This window comes from Triturus cristatus, chromosome 3_2 (assembly GCF_964204655.1).
Source record: "Triturus cristatus chromosome 3_2, aTriCri1.1, whole genome shotgun sequence".
Taxonomy (NCBI): domain Eukaryota; kingdom Metazoa; phylum Chordata; class Amphibia; order Caudata; family Salamandridae; genus Triturus; species Triturus cristatus.
The window spans coordinates 491376184-491391297 of NC_140584.1; the positions used below are offsets into that span (position 1 = coordinate 491376184).

At 50.7% G+C, this 15114-nt stretch overlaps 1 protein-coding gene across 4 annotated transcripts in view; it reads right to left on the reverse strand.

Moving 5' to 3' along the window:
- Positions 1-15114, reverse strand: part of DENND5A (DENN domain containing 5A) — a 299668-nt gene that overhangs the window by 189680 nt on the left and 94874 nt on the right. For all 4 annotated transcript variants that reach the window (XM_085648154.1, XM_085648156.1, XM_085648155.1 and 1 more), the window contains one exon: positions 3265-3415. In XM_085648154.1, the coding sequence (XP_085504280.1) occupies positions 3265-3415 (151 nt within the window). The remainder of the gene's footprint in view (positions 1-3264; positions 3416-15114) is intronic.

Sequence of the window (15114 nt, forward strand, 5' to 3'; positions counted from 1 at the left end):
CCGCGAGCTGGAATTACGCCGCCCAGGGCACCCAGACTTACAGGCGCGCACGGCGGAGGCGAGGGAGGCGGTGGCAGCAGAGGTCGAACGGCTCCGCTGTTTTGACTATAAAGCCTATACGGTTCGGTCCATCGCGGAGGGGGATAGGTCGGGCGCGCTGTTAGCGTGGCTGGCCAACCCTGCGCGGCAGACTTCACTGACGACGTCCATGCGTAGGGCAGACGGAACCCAGGTGTATACTCAGCCTGCGATTTTGAGCTGCTACCGGCAATACTATGAGCGCTTGTACCGCAGTCGCTCTGTCCGAGACCCTGCCCTGCTAGATAATTATTTGCGGCCCCTAGAGATTCCAGCAATGGAGCAGGAGGTGGCTAAAACCTTGGGGGCCGACATAGAACTGGGAGAGATCCGTAGCGCCATTAAAAAGATGGCGAGAAATAAGACCCCGGGCCTGGACGGGCTTCCTGTAGAGTTCTATGCGGCTTATGCCGATCTCCTAGCCCCTAGGTTGTTGGTGGTATATAGAGAGGCGAGGAGGCTGGGGCGCCTTCCAGGCTCGATGTGTGAGGCATTGGTGGTTCCGCTCCTCAAGCCCGGCAGGGACTCATCCGATCCGGGCTCCTACCGTCCCTTATCGATGCGGACGGTGGATTATAAAATACTTAGCAGCATCTTGGCCACGAGGCTGCTTGGGCACATGAGTTCTTTAGTGCATGAGGACCAGGCTGGCTTTATCCCCAGGCGTAACACGACCATGAACATTCGCAGGTTGTGCCGCTTGCTTGGGGAACCGCTTGTGGACGCCCCATGCCCGGTTGTCCTATCAGTGGACTTAGAGAAGGCCTTTGATAGCCTGGAATGGGACTACCTCTGCACTGTGTTGCGGAGGTTCGGCCTCGGAGAGGGTTTCGTCAGCTGGACCAGGGTGCTGTACGCCTCGGCGTCAGCCAGGGTTCGGGCGGGACCGCTGATTTCCCCACGATACCCGGTGGAACGGGGCACGAGGCAGGGCTGCTCGCTCTCCCCACTGCTCTTTGCGCTGGCGGTGGAGCCTCTTGCGTTGCATCTCCGGTCGGGAGCCCATTACGCGGGCCTGTGGACCCTGTCGGGCCCGCACTACGTCTCCCTATACGCAGACGACCTGTTGCTCTTCCTGGAAGACCCGCTTGCTGCCCTACGTGGAGCTGCGACGGCGCTCACGGAGTTTGGGGAGGTCTCGGGCCTTCGAGTGAATTGGACTAAGACATGTCTTTTCCCGATTCGCAGGGGCACCCCTACACCTGCCTTGAGTAGGGAGATTAGATGGGAACCCGACTGCTTCAAATATCTAGGGGTGTATGTCTACCACGAACCTTCTGGCCTCCTTGATGGGAACATTGCCCGGGGCATCCGGGCACTGCGAGGCAGTATGGGCTTTTGGGCCACGCTGCCGCTCTCGGTGGCAGGGCGGATCGCTCTGCTTAAAATGGTGGCGCTCCCCCGGCTGTTATATTATTTCCGGACACTACCGATCTGGATCCCGCCGACCACGTTTCGACTATTACGGTCCATGATAGTCGGATTCCTTTGGGGCTCGGGCCGCCGGCGGGTGGCCCTCAAGACCCTGATGAGGCCGAAGGAGGAGGGTGGGCTTGCGGCGCCGGACTTCGAAAAATATTACTTAGCGGCGCAGCTCCAGACCTTCACCCAGGAGATCGCTCGGGAGTTCCGGGGCCCCGAGGACAGGAGGGGAACAGGTATGGCCAGGCATGTTCTCTCCTTCATAGTGATGAGGCAACGATTGGCTTTGCAGGACTTGTCCATGGAGGAGCGGACTGTTCGCCTGTGCTGGAACCGGGCTCACGCCCGGGGCCACCAGCGAACACCGTATGCACCTGAAATACCGCTGGGGATGCTAACGGCTTTGCCCCATGGGGGTGATTGGTCGCGGCTGGCGACTTGGGAGGACGCCGGCCTGCAGCTCATCGGTGATCTCTACGAGGACGGGACGCTCTTGCCATTCCAGGAGCTCATTGATCGCTTCGGGATTCCCCGCGGCGACTTTTTGTTGCACTCGGCCCTTGTTCGAGCGATCCAGGCGCACTGGAGGTCCGGGCAGGCAGAACCCCTTTTATCCCCAGTGTGCCAATACGTGATGATGTCCGCGGGCACGGTAAGGGCGGTCACATGCCTTTACGGTAGACTGCTCAAAGAGGGGCTGGCTCCCCTCACCACCCTGAGAAACCGATGGGAGGAGGACATTGGCAAGGAGATCCCAGAGACGACCTGGGCTCAGCTGGTGCGGCGTGCCTGGAAGGGCACACGCCACGCCCGCTTTCAATTAGTCCACTATTATGTGCTCCATAGAGCATATTTGACCCCGGTAAAAATCAGGCGATATTTTGCGGCGGCCTCAGCGGAGTGCCCCAGGTGCCCGGCCCAGGAGGCGGACCTTCTCCACATGCTGTGGGCCTGCCCGGGATTGTCGGCCTATTGGGAGGAAGTGGGGAAGACCCTGGAGGAAACGACGGGGAGATCTCTTTCGTTGGATGCGGCGGTGGGTCTCCTGCATTGGTTCCCTCATACCCCCAAGAATAAAATATCTAGTAAATTCATCGATTTGGGGCTGCTCCTTGCTAAACGGGAGGTGACCAGGAATTGGAAGGCACGGACCGGCCCGACAGGGAGCCGGTGGCACAGCGAATTTTTGAAGTGGGCGGCGGGGGAGAGTACGCTTAGATACCAGCTAGCTTGGAGGCAGCGTAACGAGAAGGCCGAGGAGACAGCGCTGGAGTGGGAGATGCTCGTGCAGGCCCTTAGGGAGTACTGCGCCCCCGGCGATGCCGAACATGAGGTAGCGGCGCGCCCTGAGTCCCGGTAGACGGTTGCACTTCTCAGCTTTATTGTTTTCCCCATGGGTCCCCAAGAAGATCCGGTTGCGGTTGATGCCGCGCGCTGATGGCGGTGGGGGGGAGGGTTTTTCTGGGATTGGGGGGTTTTAAGGGTGGGGGGGTGTTTTTGGAGTTATAGGGTTGTTTAGAAAAGCAGATGAAGGACAACGAATCCTCCGGGCCGACCTCGACAACCTCCTGAGCCCCCACGGACTTTCGCCGCCCGACCCCAGGGTTGTGGGCTGAACGGCTGTGTAAGCAACTTCCGGAGGGGATCGGAGAGTTGGGTTTCAACGCTCCGGCTTGAGATGTAATGCTGGCCGATTATGTAAAGATTTACTAATTCCTGCAATAAAAATAATTAAAAAAAAAAAAAAAAAAAATGAGTACTCACTTATTAGTGGCTGGCCCAGTAGACAGTACATCAGACTGCAGCTTTGGGAAAAATCCAAGTTCATACTTCCCTTGTCCAATTTTCATATCCAACAGGTGTGGGTGGATCGCAGTGTGATCTATTTTTGTTAATCTTAACTCAATAGATTTCACTGAAAAAAATATAAATCAATTAGAAAGCGTTTGATGTGTTTAACGTTTTACTAAAAGGTTTTTCTCTGATAAAATAAGAAAATAATCTGTATAGTTTATTTCTACTAACATATGTATTTTTAATTTAAAGAAACATATGTTTTATGCACTGTGGTAAATATCAGAAAAACAATTCTTAGAAATACTCTTTTTGTATATATTGTAGCTTCACTGTGTTCAAATTCCACAAAAGTGATGTATAGCTCTGAATGATTAAAAAGAAATATATACTTGTTTGTACATTAAAAGAGCAAGAAAATAGATACCCAACCAACATAAACCAGCCCAGTCTCGCAATACAACACAAAGGCTTAAGTAAATACCTTTTATTAGCATTTCTCTACTACAACACTGTTAAAAAACAATTTGCAACAACATCAGTCATCTCCAACCATGTCGCAGGTTACGCAGGGCACCTGAAAAATGTTAAGATATTATGGTCACTGTGGAGTTGTAAAAATTGATGTTTCCAGATTATATAATGGACTATGATATCTGAACAGTATTTCAAGGGTCTGATGATGAATGGTGGTAAGTCAAAACAGGCCCTCGTGTGCTGACTACATCAATCCACTTTCGCTGAATTCAATTTATCTACTTACACAGGATGTACTTTACTCCCAGAAGGCTATGGAAAATGAAAAAATTGCCAGTCCGCTGTGTTCACGCTGTTCTATAGAAGCAAGCACCTTTCTCTGTATAACCTGGTCATGTCCAAAATCAAAAAAGGGGGTAGCTGTTCCAAGGGCTGGGTGCAGAAAGTCACCCACAGACAGAAAAACTAGGGGAGAGGGGGAAGGTCCTAGGTCTAGGACTCACTGACTAGAGACAAGCACTAGCCTTGTCTCATGATGCCCTCACACACCCCGAAGGAGGTCATGCTTCATCATCAGGCGGTTGCTCCTCGTCTGGCCGGCGCTACAATGCCCTGGGGGTCCCCCGAAGGGTCGCTTTAGCAAAGATCTTTTGTTTAGACTGCCGTCAGATGAGTGCGGGTGTGAGAAAGGAGGGTCACCTGTGAGTGGTAAGTGGGTGAGTGAAAGATAAAACTGACCAAGGGATACCGAAAGTCAGTGAAGTTTAATTTGTGGATTCCCTTGTCAGATTAAAAGACCCCAAAGGTTGTGAGTTACTAAAAAGCGCGTAAGGTGCCTTCGTAACTAAAGGTCAACATGTTTCGCACCTGGTGAAAAAGATCCATGGCGCTTCATTAGGACCAAATGCTGTGAATGAAAAAGTGAAAAGGAGAGGTGGGGTCAAGAACCCTTCTAGATCAGGGCGGGCCACACCTGTGTGTAGCTCAAACTAAATAGCTTTGCTGCTCCTGTCGCAACCTAGGAATCAGAAAGGGAGAAAGGGGAGATAGGGAAAACATAGGAGGTGTCAATGTAAACCTCCACATGGCACATGATTACGTGCAACTAACATAAATGAAAGACCATGCTTGGCAATAGAATAGACAACACAAATACGAATGACAGGATGCTTGGATACCTTTCCCGCAGTGGTAAATGCCGTCGTGGGTGTGGGCACCGGCTATAGGTCATGCCATGGTGGTGGCAAGGAAGTATGCGGCGCAGCCCATTCCCAACAGCGGAGCACCACCCCTGCAGTGAGAGGTTTGAATAATAAGGCTCGCAATGGTCATTGACATGTGAGTGCATCAGGAAAATAACACACATACCAGTGAAACTATAAGTGCCTAAGCAAAAAGAATTATAGTGACTTAAGCAGCACAGCGGGATGTGGGCTCTTACCTAATTGCAGGTAGAGAGATGCTCTAAAGGCTAGTGCGTGTGGAAACCCGCACCGTTACGGCTGTGGTAGATAAATGCATAAAGGAACAGAGGAGACACTTTCAACAACAGCGCACCACATAGACTTACTGGTCTGTCAGCATGGCCGAAGACATGGGCCGCGTGGACCCTGCTTATCGTTGTTCACGGTTATCCATTGGGTCCAGCGTTGCTCAGCACCTACCCTCCAGCACGCCTGCCTGAATATTAAGTGCCCGCTCCGTGTGGGTGCTTAGAAATAGTGTTGGGCGCTCGGTCAGGGAGTGTCCTGCTTCCAGGGGTTGGGTGGGCGGGGGAGTTAATGCATGTAAATCACCGCCAAATGTCTAGAGTAGTATAGTGGTGTGATGGACCGCGTAACTCACGTACGTTGGAGAACGCGCTGCCCATGCATGGGGGCCCTATTACAGTGGCCTGTTACACTCTGAAGAAGTGTGGTAGTAATGCGAGGACCCAGCGTGCGCCATATTGGAGTGGGTCCTCAAACTTGAAAAAACGTGATGGGAATAATAGGTTTCCCAGGGAATCGTCCAAAAGAGAGGGGAATTTAGGTAAGCTGCCTTAAAAGTCTGGTTAGACAAGTGTGCCAATAAATAAATAAATGTCTCAGGGTGGGCAGCAGGGAGTACTAGGTATCATACTCCAAGGTGGAAATGTGTAGAAATGCTACTCCGCAGTGAATCAAAGGAGGAAAGAGGGAGAAGTGCTGCATGGGTGCAAGAGAAAGATATAATTTTTATTTGGGTGAAATTAGGAACTCTGGGACAGGATTATGCCCACTCCCCACAGGAAGTGGTCACATAGGGGATGTAAGGACCCTAGGGGTCCATTGGCTATTACCCTACCCTTCACTGCCCTTAATGCCATAAATTTAGTATTTAGATGGCCCCCTTACACTAGGAACTCAGATTTGTCTGCTTGAAGGAAGAAGAAGGATAAAGAAGAGCAGAAGTTATGAGAACTGTGGACCAGCATCAACTGCTGCTATCCCGACACCCAGTAACATATCCCTTGGAGTGGAGGAGCCACTCCCCTGCACCAGCAGGCACCAACTGCAGCTATCCAGTACACCGTTCTGCTGAAACCCCGCCCCCCCAGCCCACCAAGGGAGCAGCACCCTAGCAAGAGATCTTTGTTCTTCAGGGGGTCAGTTCCATCCCCTTGTCAACTTTGGAGATGCCAGGACTCCCAGGAGCCACCCTGCACCAATCACCACGGAATCAGAGCCAGATTCAAGCACCAAGGCTTGTTTGCGTTCAGTCGGAACACCACCACTGCCAAAACTACCTGCAGATCGAGGGACTACGAGAGCAGCCATCTCCACAACGAGAGTGGCCCTGCTGAGTTTCTTTTCCCTCTTCTGCAGGAACACCGAGAACCGTGAGAGACTCTAATTCACTGACCCCCAGGACAAAACACCTCTGCACATGAGCTCTCCAGCCCAGGTTCAAGTAAACCAACTGTGCCTCTGTGGTCCTGAGACCCTCAAGAGCCGAGCCCCCCTTGGGATCTGAAGGGCTAGTCCCCCAGTCCCTCCTTGCAGCCTCTTTCTTACAGGTACTTTTCTCATAGACTTTAGCGTGTAGAGTTCAAGGCTATCACTGGTGCACCCGGACACCCAAGGGCAGGTAAACTTGAACTCTTGTTGCTTTCTTGGACCTTGGCCGCTCCTTACCTTAAATCCAGAAGAACAGTCCTGTAAGTCATCTGTAAGTGTGTCTATGCAGTGAATGTTTCTCCCTTAGGATAACATTACTGCATTCCTCAAATCTGACACCTGACATTTTCTACTGTTTTTTACTGTAAAATTTCTTTTAAAGTACTTACCTGACTCCAATAATTTTGGTGTCTAAAATTATATAAAAAGATACATTATTTTTCTAAAATGATCTAGAGTTTCTTCTTGAGTTTGTTTCTTAGTTATTGACTCTGTGTGTTCAACAAATGCTTAACACTACCCTCTGATAAGCCTAAACTGCACTCCCACACAAGAGAGAATTTGGTATTATTCATTTAAGCCCTGTAAGCCAATAAGAGTCATCTGGACTGTGTACATAGTGGACCTCATTTTGGTACACTACATAAAAAGCCAGCTTTGGGGGCATGGCTTAGCAGCACATAGAGTGAGACGTGCCTCGTGGAGTCTCGGTGCCCCTGCGGTCTTGCGGTGGACCCGACCGAGGGGAAGTGCCCGGTCACACAGAGCTGTATGAGAGAGCGGAATGAATATTGTGGCCCGGAGCAGTCTGCGCGGCTCTGAGAGATACGCTGGGGCCTGCCGCACGACTGCGCACTCACAGAGACTGACCTGATTGGGATCGGCTGGCGGCAAGGTGGCCCTCCATGCTGCTGCATCAAGTTAGGCCTGCGACTCCCACTGCTCCAGTCTTAGGGCCCTCGCTGTCGCCGCTGGCTTGAGTGCGGTTATCGCCCTTGGGCTGGGTGCTCACTGGCCTCTGGCACCTTAGAGATGCCCCACCCATTCCTTGTGGGGTATACTGTTGTGGGCCTGCCCCCCTCCGTTCCCCCCCCCCCACGGCTGGATCAGCTAGAATCCTTTAGCCCCGAGACTGCAGCAGGCTTCTCCATGGAGGCTGAGATTTACCACTGGATGCCGGACTGTGCCCTGAGAGGAGTTTAGCCAGACGACCTCGGCCTGGGACACCTGGAGATCGGAAAGGCCTGGCGGAGAGCTGAACCCACCGGAGAGGTAAGGGGTGATTGGCTGTTGAGTTTTGCAGCAGGATTGACTCCTCACCCCTGCCTCTGAACTGTCTCTTAGCTCCCCTGGTCTACTGATGGGTTTGCTCGCCTAGAGCCCTAGTTAGTTGGAAGTCCCTGGTTGGGTCCTGATAGCGTATTGGGGCATAAGGGGGATCAACTGAGATCACAGAGTGGGCATCGCCCCCTCCACTTCTTCCTACTTCTGGGGCGCAGTCTAGCTCCCTTTACATCAGGAAAGATCGGGATTTGACCCTCTGTAGCCCTTAAGACGTCATAGGAAACCATTTGTAGACCTGGCTCATTCTAAACTCCTCTAACCTATCACCTCGCACACCGTAAACTTCAAAGGTATACCTCCTACCGCTCTGTGACCCTGCCTAACTGCCAGGGAAATAAATCCTTGTGAGCCTTGCCCGTGCTTTACTCGGTGCTGTGGTGTGACTGCTTACCCTACAACATGCGTCAGCTTCACTATTAACACCCACTGTAGTCCCTGAGCACCTTCTCAGCTCGGCCAGGGGTGGAGCCGTTTCCACACTAAGGGAGCTGAACTGAAACATAGCACTGGGCGTTAGGCGATAACATAGCCTACTCAGAGGAGACTGAGGCCACTGTAGCATTTGGCCGAGACCTTCCCAGGTGTCCAACTTTGCTTGAGAACTGTACCTGTCATAGGCCGTCTGGGGCCCCGGGGCTGAGACAGACTCCTGAGGGCGGTGAGTCTCGGCTGTGACCCAACTGCACATTGAGAGGGGTGCCTTCCTAGGAATATGTTGCACACCAAAGCTGGTAAAAAATCTACGCCAAATCAGACCAGAGATAACCCGGTTAATACCCTGTGGCTCAAGTCCAGTCCTCCTGCTCCTGCCCCATGGAGTCCCTACCAAAGGTAGCGGCTGAATCGCTTACGCAAGCCTATATGAACACCTTCCTCCAAGAAATTAAATCAGAGATCAACTCTCTCAAAACTGAATTCAAGACCTGCCTTAGAGAGCTGAAGAGAGACATCATAGTAACAAGTCAATGACTTGGAGCGCACAGTAGACAACCGGACAGAAGATCAGGAGAACCTCTGGAAGAGAATGGCTGCATTAGAAGACCATCCCAGGTCCGGCGGCAGGGGTAGGTCTTTGAGCACGAGCGTCAACCGACGCAGGACCCACGTTGGAGTCCTTTTTATCCGCCGGACACTGCTGCAAGATTGCCTTGCCAGCACAATAGGTTACTTCTGAGCACCTCTTAGGTATGTAGTATCCACACACCTTCGTTGTAGATAGTTCTTATTTTTCTGATCCTGATGAATTGCCGTGACCAATTACTGGCTATTTAGGCAAGAAACATGTTGATCTTCCTGAGTGTAGGGCATACATAACTAGCGACATAACCACTAGTGGCTATACCCACCTCATTTTTTCACTTATTTTAATTAGGCTGTTTACCACTTTAATAAATATTTTTCCGTGGACAAACAGTACCTATTTTAATTTTTTCACCACATCTACACATTCTAGGGCCCCTTAGCCCCACAGCACCCTTCGGCAGGAACAGAAGATCCCCGCTAAAGAGCCCCATTATTGGGAGCCCGTCAGGAATTGCAGCGCCGACCTGACGAGGAGCAGGCTCAAATGATGAAGCATGACACCTAGCTTGCTGGGTGTGTGAGAGCCCTAGTTCCAACAAGGGGTTTCCCCCCACCCCCGTGACACATGACAGTCCCACTGATAACATAACCTTCCTCACCTTTATACATTTTTTTCTGACCAGAGGAACTTTGTACTCTTTTTGTATTACTAGTCGTTAGGGTATGTACACTGGACCTCTTTAAACTTACCCATCTATCCCTCATTTTGTTGACATACATGCATTAGAAGACCAACACATTGAACTTCAGATAAAACAGGACGACTTGAAAAACTGAAGCAGAAGGAATAACCTTTGAATCAGAGGCGTCCCTAGAGGAGTGGAGGGCTCAAACATTATGACGTTCACAGCAGACCTGCTCCACGAAATCAGAGGTGACAATGATGCCTCTCCGCCCGCCCTAGACAGAACCCACGGGTTGCCATGCCCCCGGGACACCCAGACCTTGTGCGAGATATCCTCACAAGACAAAAATATTTCCCTGAGAAAGAAGCTATCTTTAAGGCCTCACGAAGTAAGATGGAATTAACCCACAAGGGGTACACTATCCAACTTTACCAGGACATCGCTTCAGTAACGCTGCGACGATGTAGGGACTTCAAGCCAATTACAGATAAGTTGCGTGAACTTGACATTAAATATCAATGGGGTCACCCTTTTGCCTTGATCTTCACCTGGGAGGGTAGACACTGAGTAATGCATTCCCTATGAGAGGCCAAACAGCTCTTGCAACTCTCGATTCCCTACAGGGATGCTAGCCCCTCTCGGCTGCTCTCCTTATGCCCGGAGTGGTCCAAGGTGTCCAGGCCGCAACCGCGTGCCCAGCCAGGGAACAATCTTCTGCTCAAACCAAGCACAAAATCATACAACATCTCCAGACCATGGATGGCGGGAAGTCACCTGCCCATTCCTCGGTGGTCTCTGAGTAACATTGCACACCCTCCAGTCATGTCCAAATCATGAAGTGCCTGTCTACTCCGAGCATACCCCTAATCTAGCTGGCGGCCCTATCTATATCGGGAGCCTCGTATTGAACATGAAACGAAACGAAGTGAGGGTTTTCCCCCCCTTATCCTGATGTTGGCTAGCTGCTGGGGACGGGACCCTCAAACTGAGATGACTCCCTCTCTTTCAACCTGTCCCAACTGATCCTACTCTTAGGAGAGTGACACCTCCGGAATGGCCCATGCCCTTGCAACAAGACTCTTCCTAGACTGGAATGGATCTTGTTGGCCTTTCATTGTTGACGATTTCCCTTTATTTTTCTATTCTTTTCTTTCTCAACCTCACAGGGTGGGGGTGGAAGAATAACCTGAACTGGACTGCTCTATGGCTGGAGGTGGGCTTCACATGGCCTGTCTTGCCCTTTTCCCTTCATGAACATCCTGGTGATATTAAGCCATATATACAGTCGACAACCCCGGGGGGCGGCAGCCAACCCTCGGGAATGGTCCCTTTACAGACCAAACCTACACCACTAGCAACCCTTTTCGACTCTGACAATGGATAGTACCTCTTGTATTAAAATTCTCTCTCTTAATGTAAAAGGTCTTAACGCCCCCAATAAAAGGAGTCCGGTATGGCGCTATCTGCTCATACAAGACCTGGATATTATATGCCTACAGGAGACTCATCTTTTGCAATCAGACACGCATCGTATGGCCAATCCTAAGTACCCAATACAATACTGGGCATCCTCCGTGACTAAGACTGCAAGAGTCGCAATCCTATTCAAGACTGGGACATGTCGCAGGAAACCATGGGTGGTGAGAGATAGGGAGGGCCGATTCATTAAAATTGAAATCCAACATCGGGCACGACCTCTGACTCTCCTCAACGTATATGCACACAATCAAGCACAAGATCTTTTTCTTAGAAACTTATTGAGAGATCAGGTGGCACAGTAAGGGAACCAACTAATACTGAGGGGAGATATTAACTTGGTTGGGGACCTAGATTTGGATCATAACTCTAAATCTTTTCAGGGCACTGGCATGATGTCTGCGGCACTGAAGCAAACCCTCACCAACTTGGGCCTTATAGATGCCTGGCGCTACCATTTTCCAGACACACGAGATTACTCTTACTATTCTCATGTACACCGCTCATATTCCCGCATTGATTACTTTTTCCTCTCCCATTCACTTGTGCGGGACATAGAATCCGCCTATATCTCAGACTTCTCTATTTCTGACCACGCCCGCATGGAAGTACTACTACAAGGACTCGCTAATTCGGCCCGCCCCAGACCTCAATGGCAATTACCCCCCCCCCCACATCCTGCACGATCCGGTAGATGTGGCTGAGATACGGACAGAGATCTCGGCCTACTTCGCATCCAGCGACCTTCCTGTAACCCGCTACTCTGTCCTATGGGACGCCTTTAAGGCGACAACCAGGGGTGTTATTATATCAATCACGATAGCACGCAGTCGTCAAGCTCGATTAGTAGAGGCTGGCTTGGCCAGCGACATTAAAGCCCTGGAGCGACTAGAGCACTTGCCACCTTTTAGAATGCATAAACGGCGTCTCGCTGTGCTCTGGGGTCAACTGAGGGCACACAGAACAAATGGCGGAACGAACATTTGCTGGCACTAAAGCAGAGGTACTATGATGGTGGGACAAGGTAGGGTCTATTCTTGCGTGTAGGCTGAGGCGGCGGGAAGCAAGGGCACATATCGCAACAGTTAGAAATACCGAAGACCCTGGGCTATAACGGAGCAAGGCAAACTTAACGCCTTGTTACCTTTTACAAAGCTCTACATGACAGAGACCTCTAGTCCCTGGGTGAGACACATTCTCTTCCTCAACCTGCCCGTGGACCCCCCTAGACAAGCAACACTCACAATTTCTTGAAGCACTAATCATATCAACCGAGCTTCCATGGGCACTAAAGGACCTGACAGTTGGTAAAACCCCGGGTCCGGATGGACTTCTGGTACACTTTTATCGCATGTTTCTACCTCAAATACAGGACCAGTTGCTACAACTTTTTAACTCATTTACAGATAGCACCGGTCTTACACCTACAAGGGCAATGGCAGAAATAGCCCTCATCCTCAAACCAGGTAAGGACCATACACTATGCTCATCATACCGCCCTATTGCACTCCTTAACACAGATGCCAAAATCTACACAAAAATTCTGGCTAACCGAATAGAGCCCTACCTGCCCGGCTTAATGGACCCAGATCAAGTGGGGTTTATTCGCCAATGCCAAGGGGCGGTCACTGTTTATCGGCTAGCCCATTTAGTGTAAATAGCCCATCGTCGGGACATTCGCGCCTGCTTATTATCTCTCAATGCTGAAAAAGCATTCGGCCGTGTGGACTGGGCTTTTCTACGGGCGGGTCTTCAGAACATAGGGCTGGGACCCATAATGGTCTCTCGAATTATGGCATCATACGCTACCCCTCAGGCGCAGGTTAGGGTTAATGGTCAGCTCACACAACCAATACAAATACGCAGATGCACCAGACAGGGCTGTCCACTCTCGTCCTTAATTTTTGCCCTTGCGATCGAGCCACTAGCAATAGCCATTCGTCAATCAGGAGATATTCTGGGAATCCCCTTTGGGGGTATTGAACATAAGATAGCATTGTTTGCAGATGATCTTTTACTCACCTTGACGGCACCCAAGACCTTGCTGACGGCATTGATACCAATCCTAAGAGCATTCGAAGTAGCCTCGGGACTTAAAATTAACCTGGCTAAATCATGGGCGCTGAACCTGTCGAGGACATCCTCAGGTAGGGAGGACATCCTGGAACTCCCTCACCCCTTTCCAATGGGCGTCACATTCGATCTGTTACATTGGACTAAACTTGACTCCCTTCCTGTCTACATGGGCGCAGGCGAACTGTCCGGAATGTAGGAAGACCGTGCTTGAAGATGTGCGTAATTGGAAATCGCTTCCGCTTTCGTGGATGGGACAGCTTAATGCAATTAAAATGTCCATCCTCATGAAAATACTATACCTATTTCAAACACTACCTACCCCGATACCGCAAGCTGCCATACAACGCTTGCAACGGGATCGCACCAGTTTTATATGGGGAGGGAAGTGGCTGAGATTGTCAAACAAACTCCTCATGCTGCCTAGCGATAGAGGGAGTTGACATGCCCAAATCTCCGAGAAAAGTACTGGGCATCACCCCTCTGATACATCTTGGGTGGTCCGCGAAAGCGAGAAGCACTGGTTCCATATGGATCGGGTAGTAACCTACAGACCACTCTGGGACCTAGCCTGGCTTAAGTGGGGCACCCGACCTCAAAGTGCCTACATACACCAATAAAGACAGTGCTAGACATCTGGGATGAAGTTGCAGTCCCCAGGGGCCTTACCTCTTTCCCCTCCCCTAACACACCGTTGGCGCATAACCCGGAGTTTCCCCCGGCCCTGCAACTGCAATCCTTTTCGGCGTGGAGAGAGGGAGAATGCCGCATGTTCTGGGACCTCTTTGAGGGAGATAGGCTTAAAACCTTCGATCAATGCAAGAGAGAATACCTCCTACCTGAGGAGGCTAGATTACAATATTACCAGCTTCGACATTGGCTACACACACCATTAAACACTCAAGGGTCAATCCGGCCCTTCACTCCCTTTGAAATGCTAGTGCGCGCATACGATGGCTCCCAGGGCTTGAACTCCCGCACTTATCAAGTACTGCAGCACTGCACCCCGATTAGACCCCACACATATCAAATACAGTGGCAAACAGATATTACAGAAGAGGTCAACCCAAAGCAATGGGAGCACCTATGGCGTGACACACCGAAAATATTCAAAAGCATACCCCAGCGGGAAACTGCATACAAACGTATGACAAGATGGTGCTATACTCCCCAACGCTTACACAAGATGTTCCCCACCCCCCTTCACCCAACTACTGGCGTTGCCAAACTGCAGCAGGGAACTTCTTACATATATGGTGGAACTGCCCATTGCTGACCCTCAATTGAAAGGAGGTGTTAAAATTATGTCACAATAAGGACACCATAGGCTTCTCCATACCAAATACTCCCACTATGGTCCTCTTAGGAATTGGGCCCCTAACGCTCGTAGCTATGACTCCCACAGACTGTCGCCTCATATCACACATGCTTGGAGCTGCCAAACAGCTAATAGCCCTTTATTGGAAAAAGCAGGTTACAACACCTATCGCCATGTGGTTTACACGGCTATGGCACACTATGGTGATGGAACTTCTTACATCCCGGGTGACACACACTAAACCAAATTTGCAGGTACCTGGCAGCCTCTGTTAGACTACTTTTCTAAACTGGAACATATATGCTTCACTCCACCTAAGCTTTGCACCCTCCAATTATTTGAGGACGTTACACCAACCCAGTATACTGACACTTCACACGAGATTCTTCAGCATGACACCACAGGGAGCCTGATATCAGCCACTGAAGGCGAAATTCGGGACTCTTCACTTGGAATTACCCCTCTACCCCCTTCCTCTTTCTTTCACTCTTTTCTATCTCTGTTG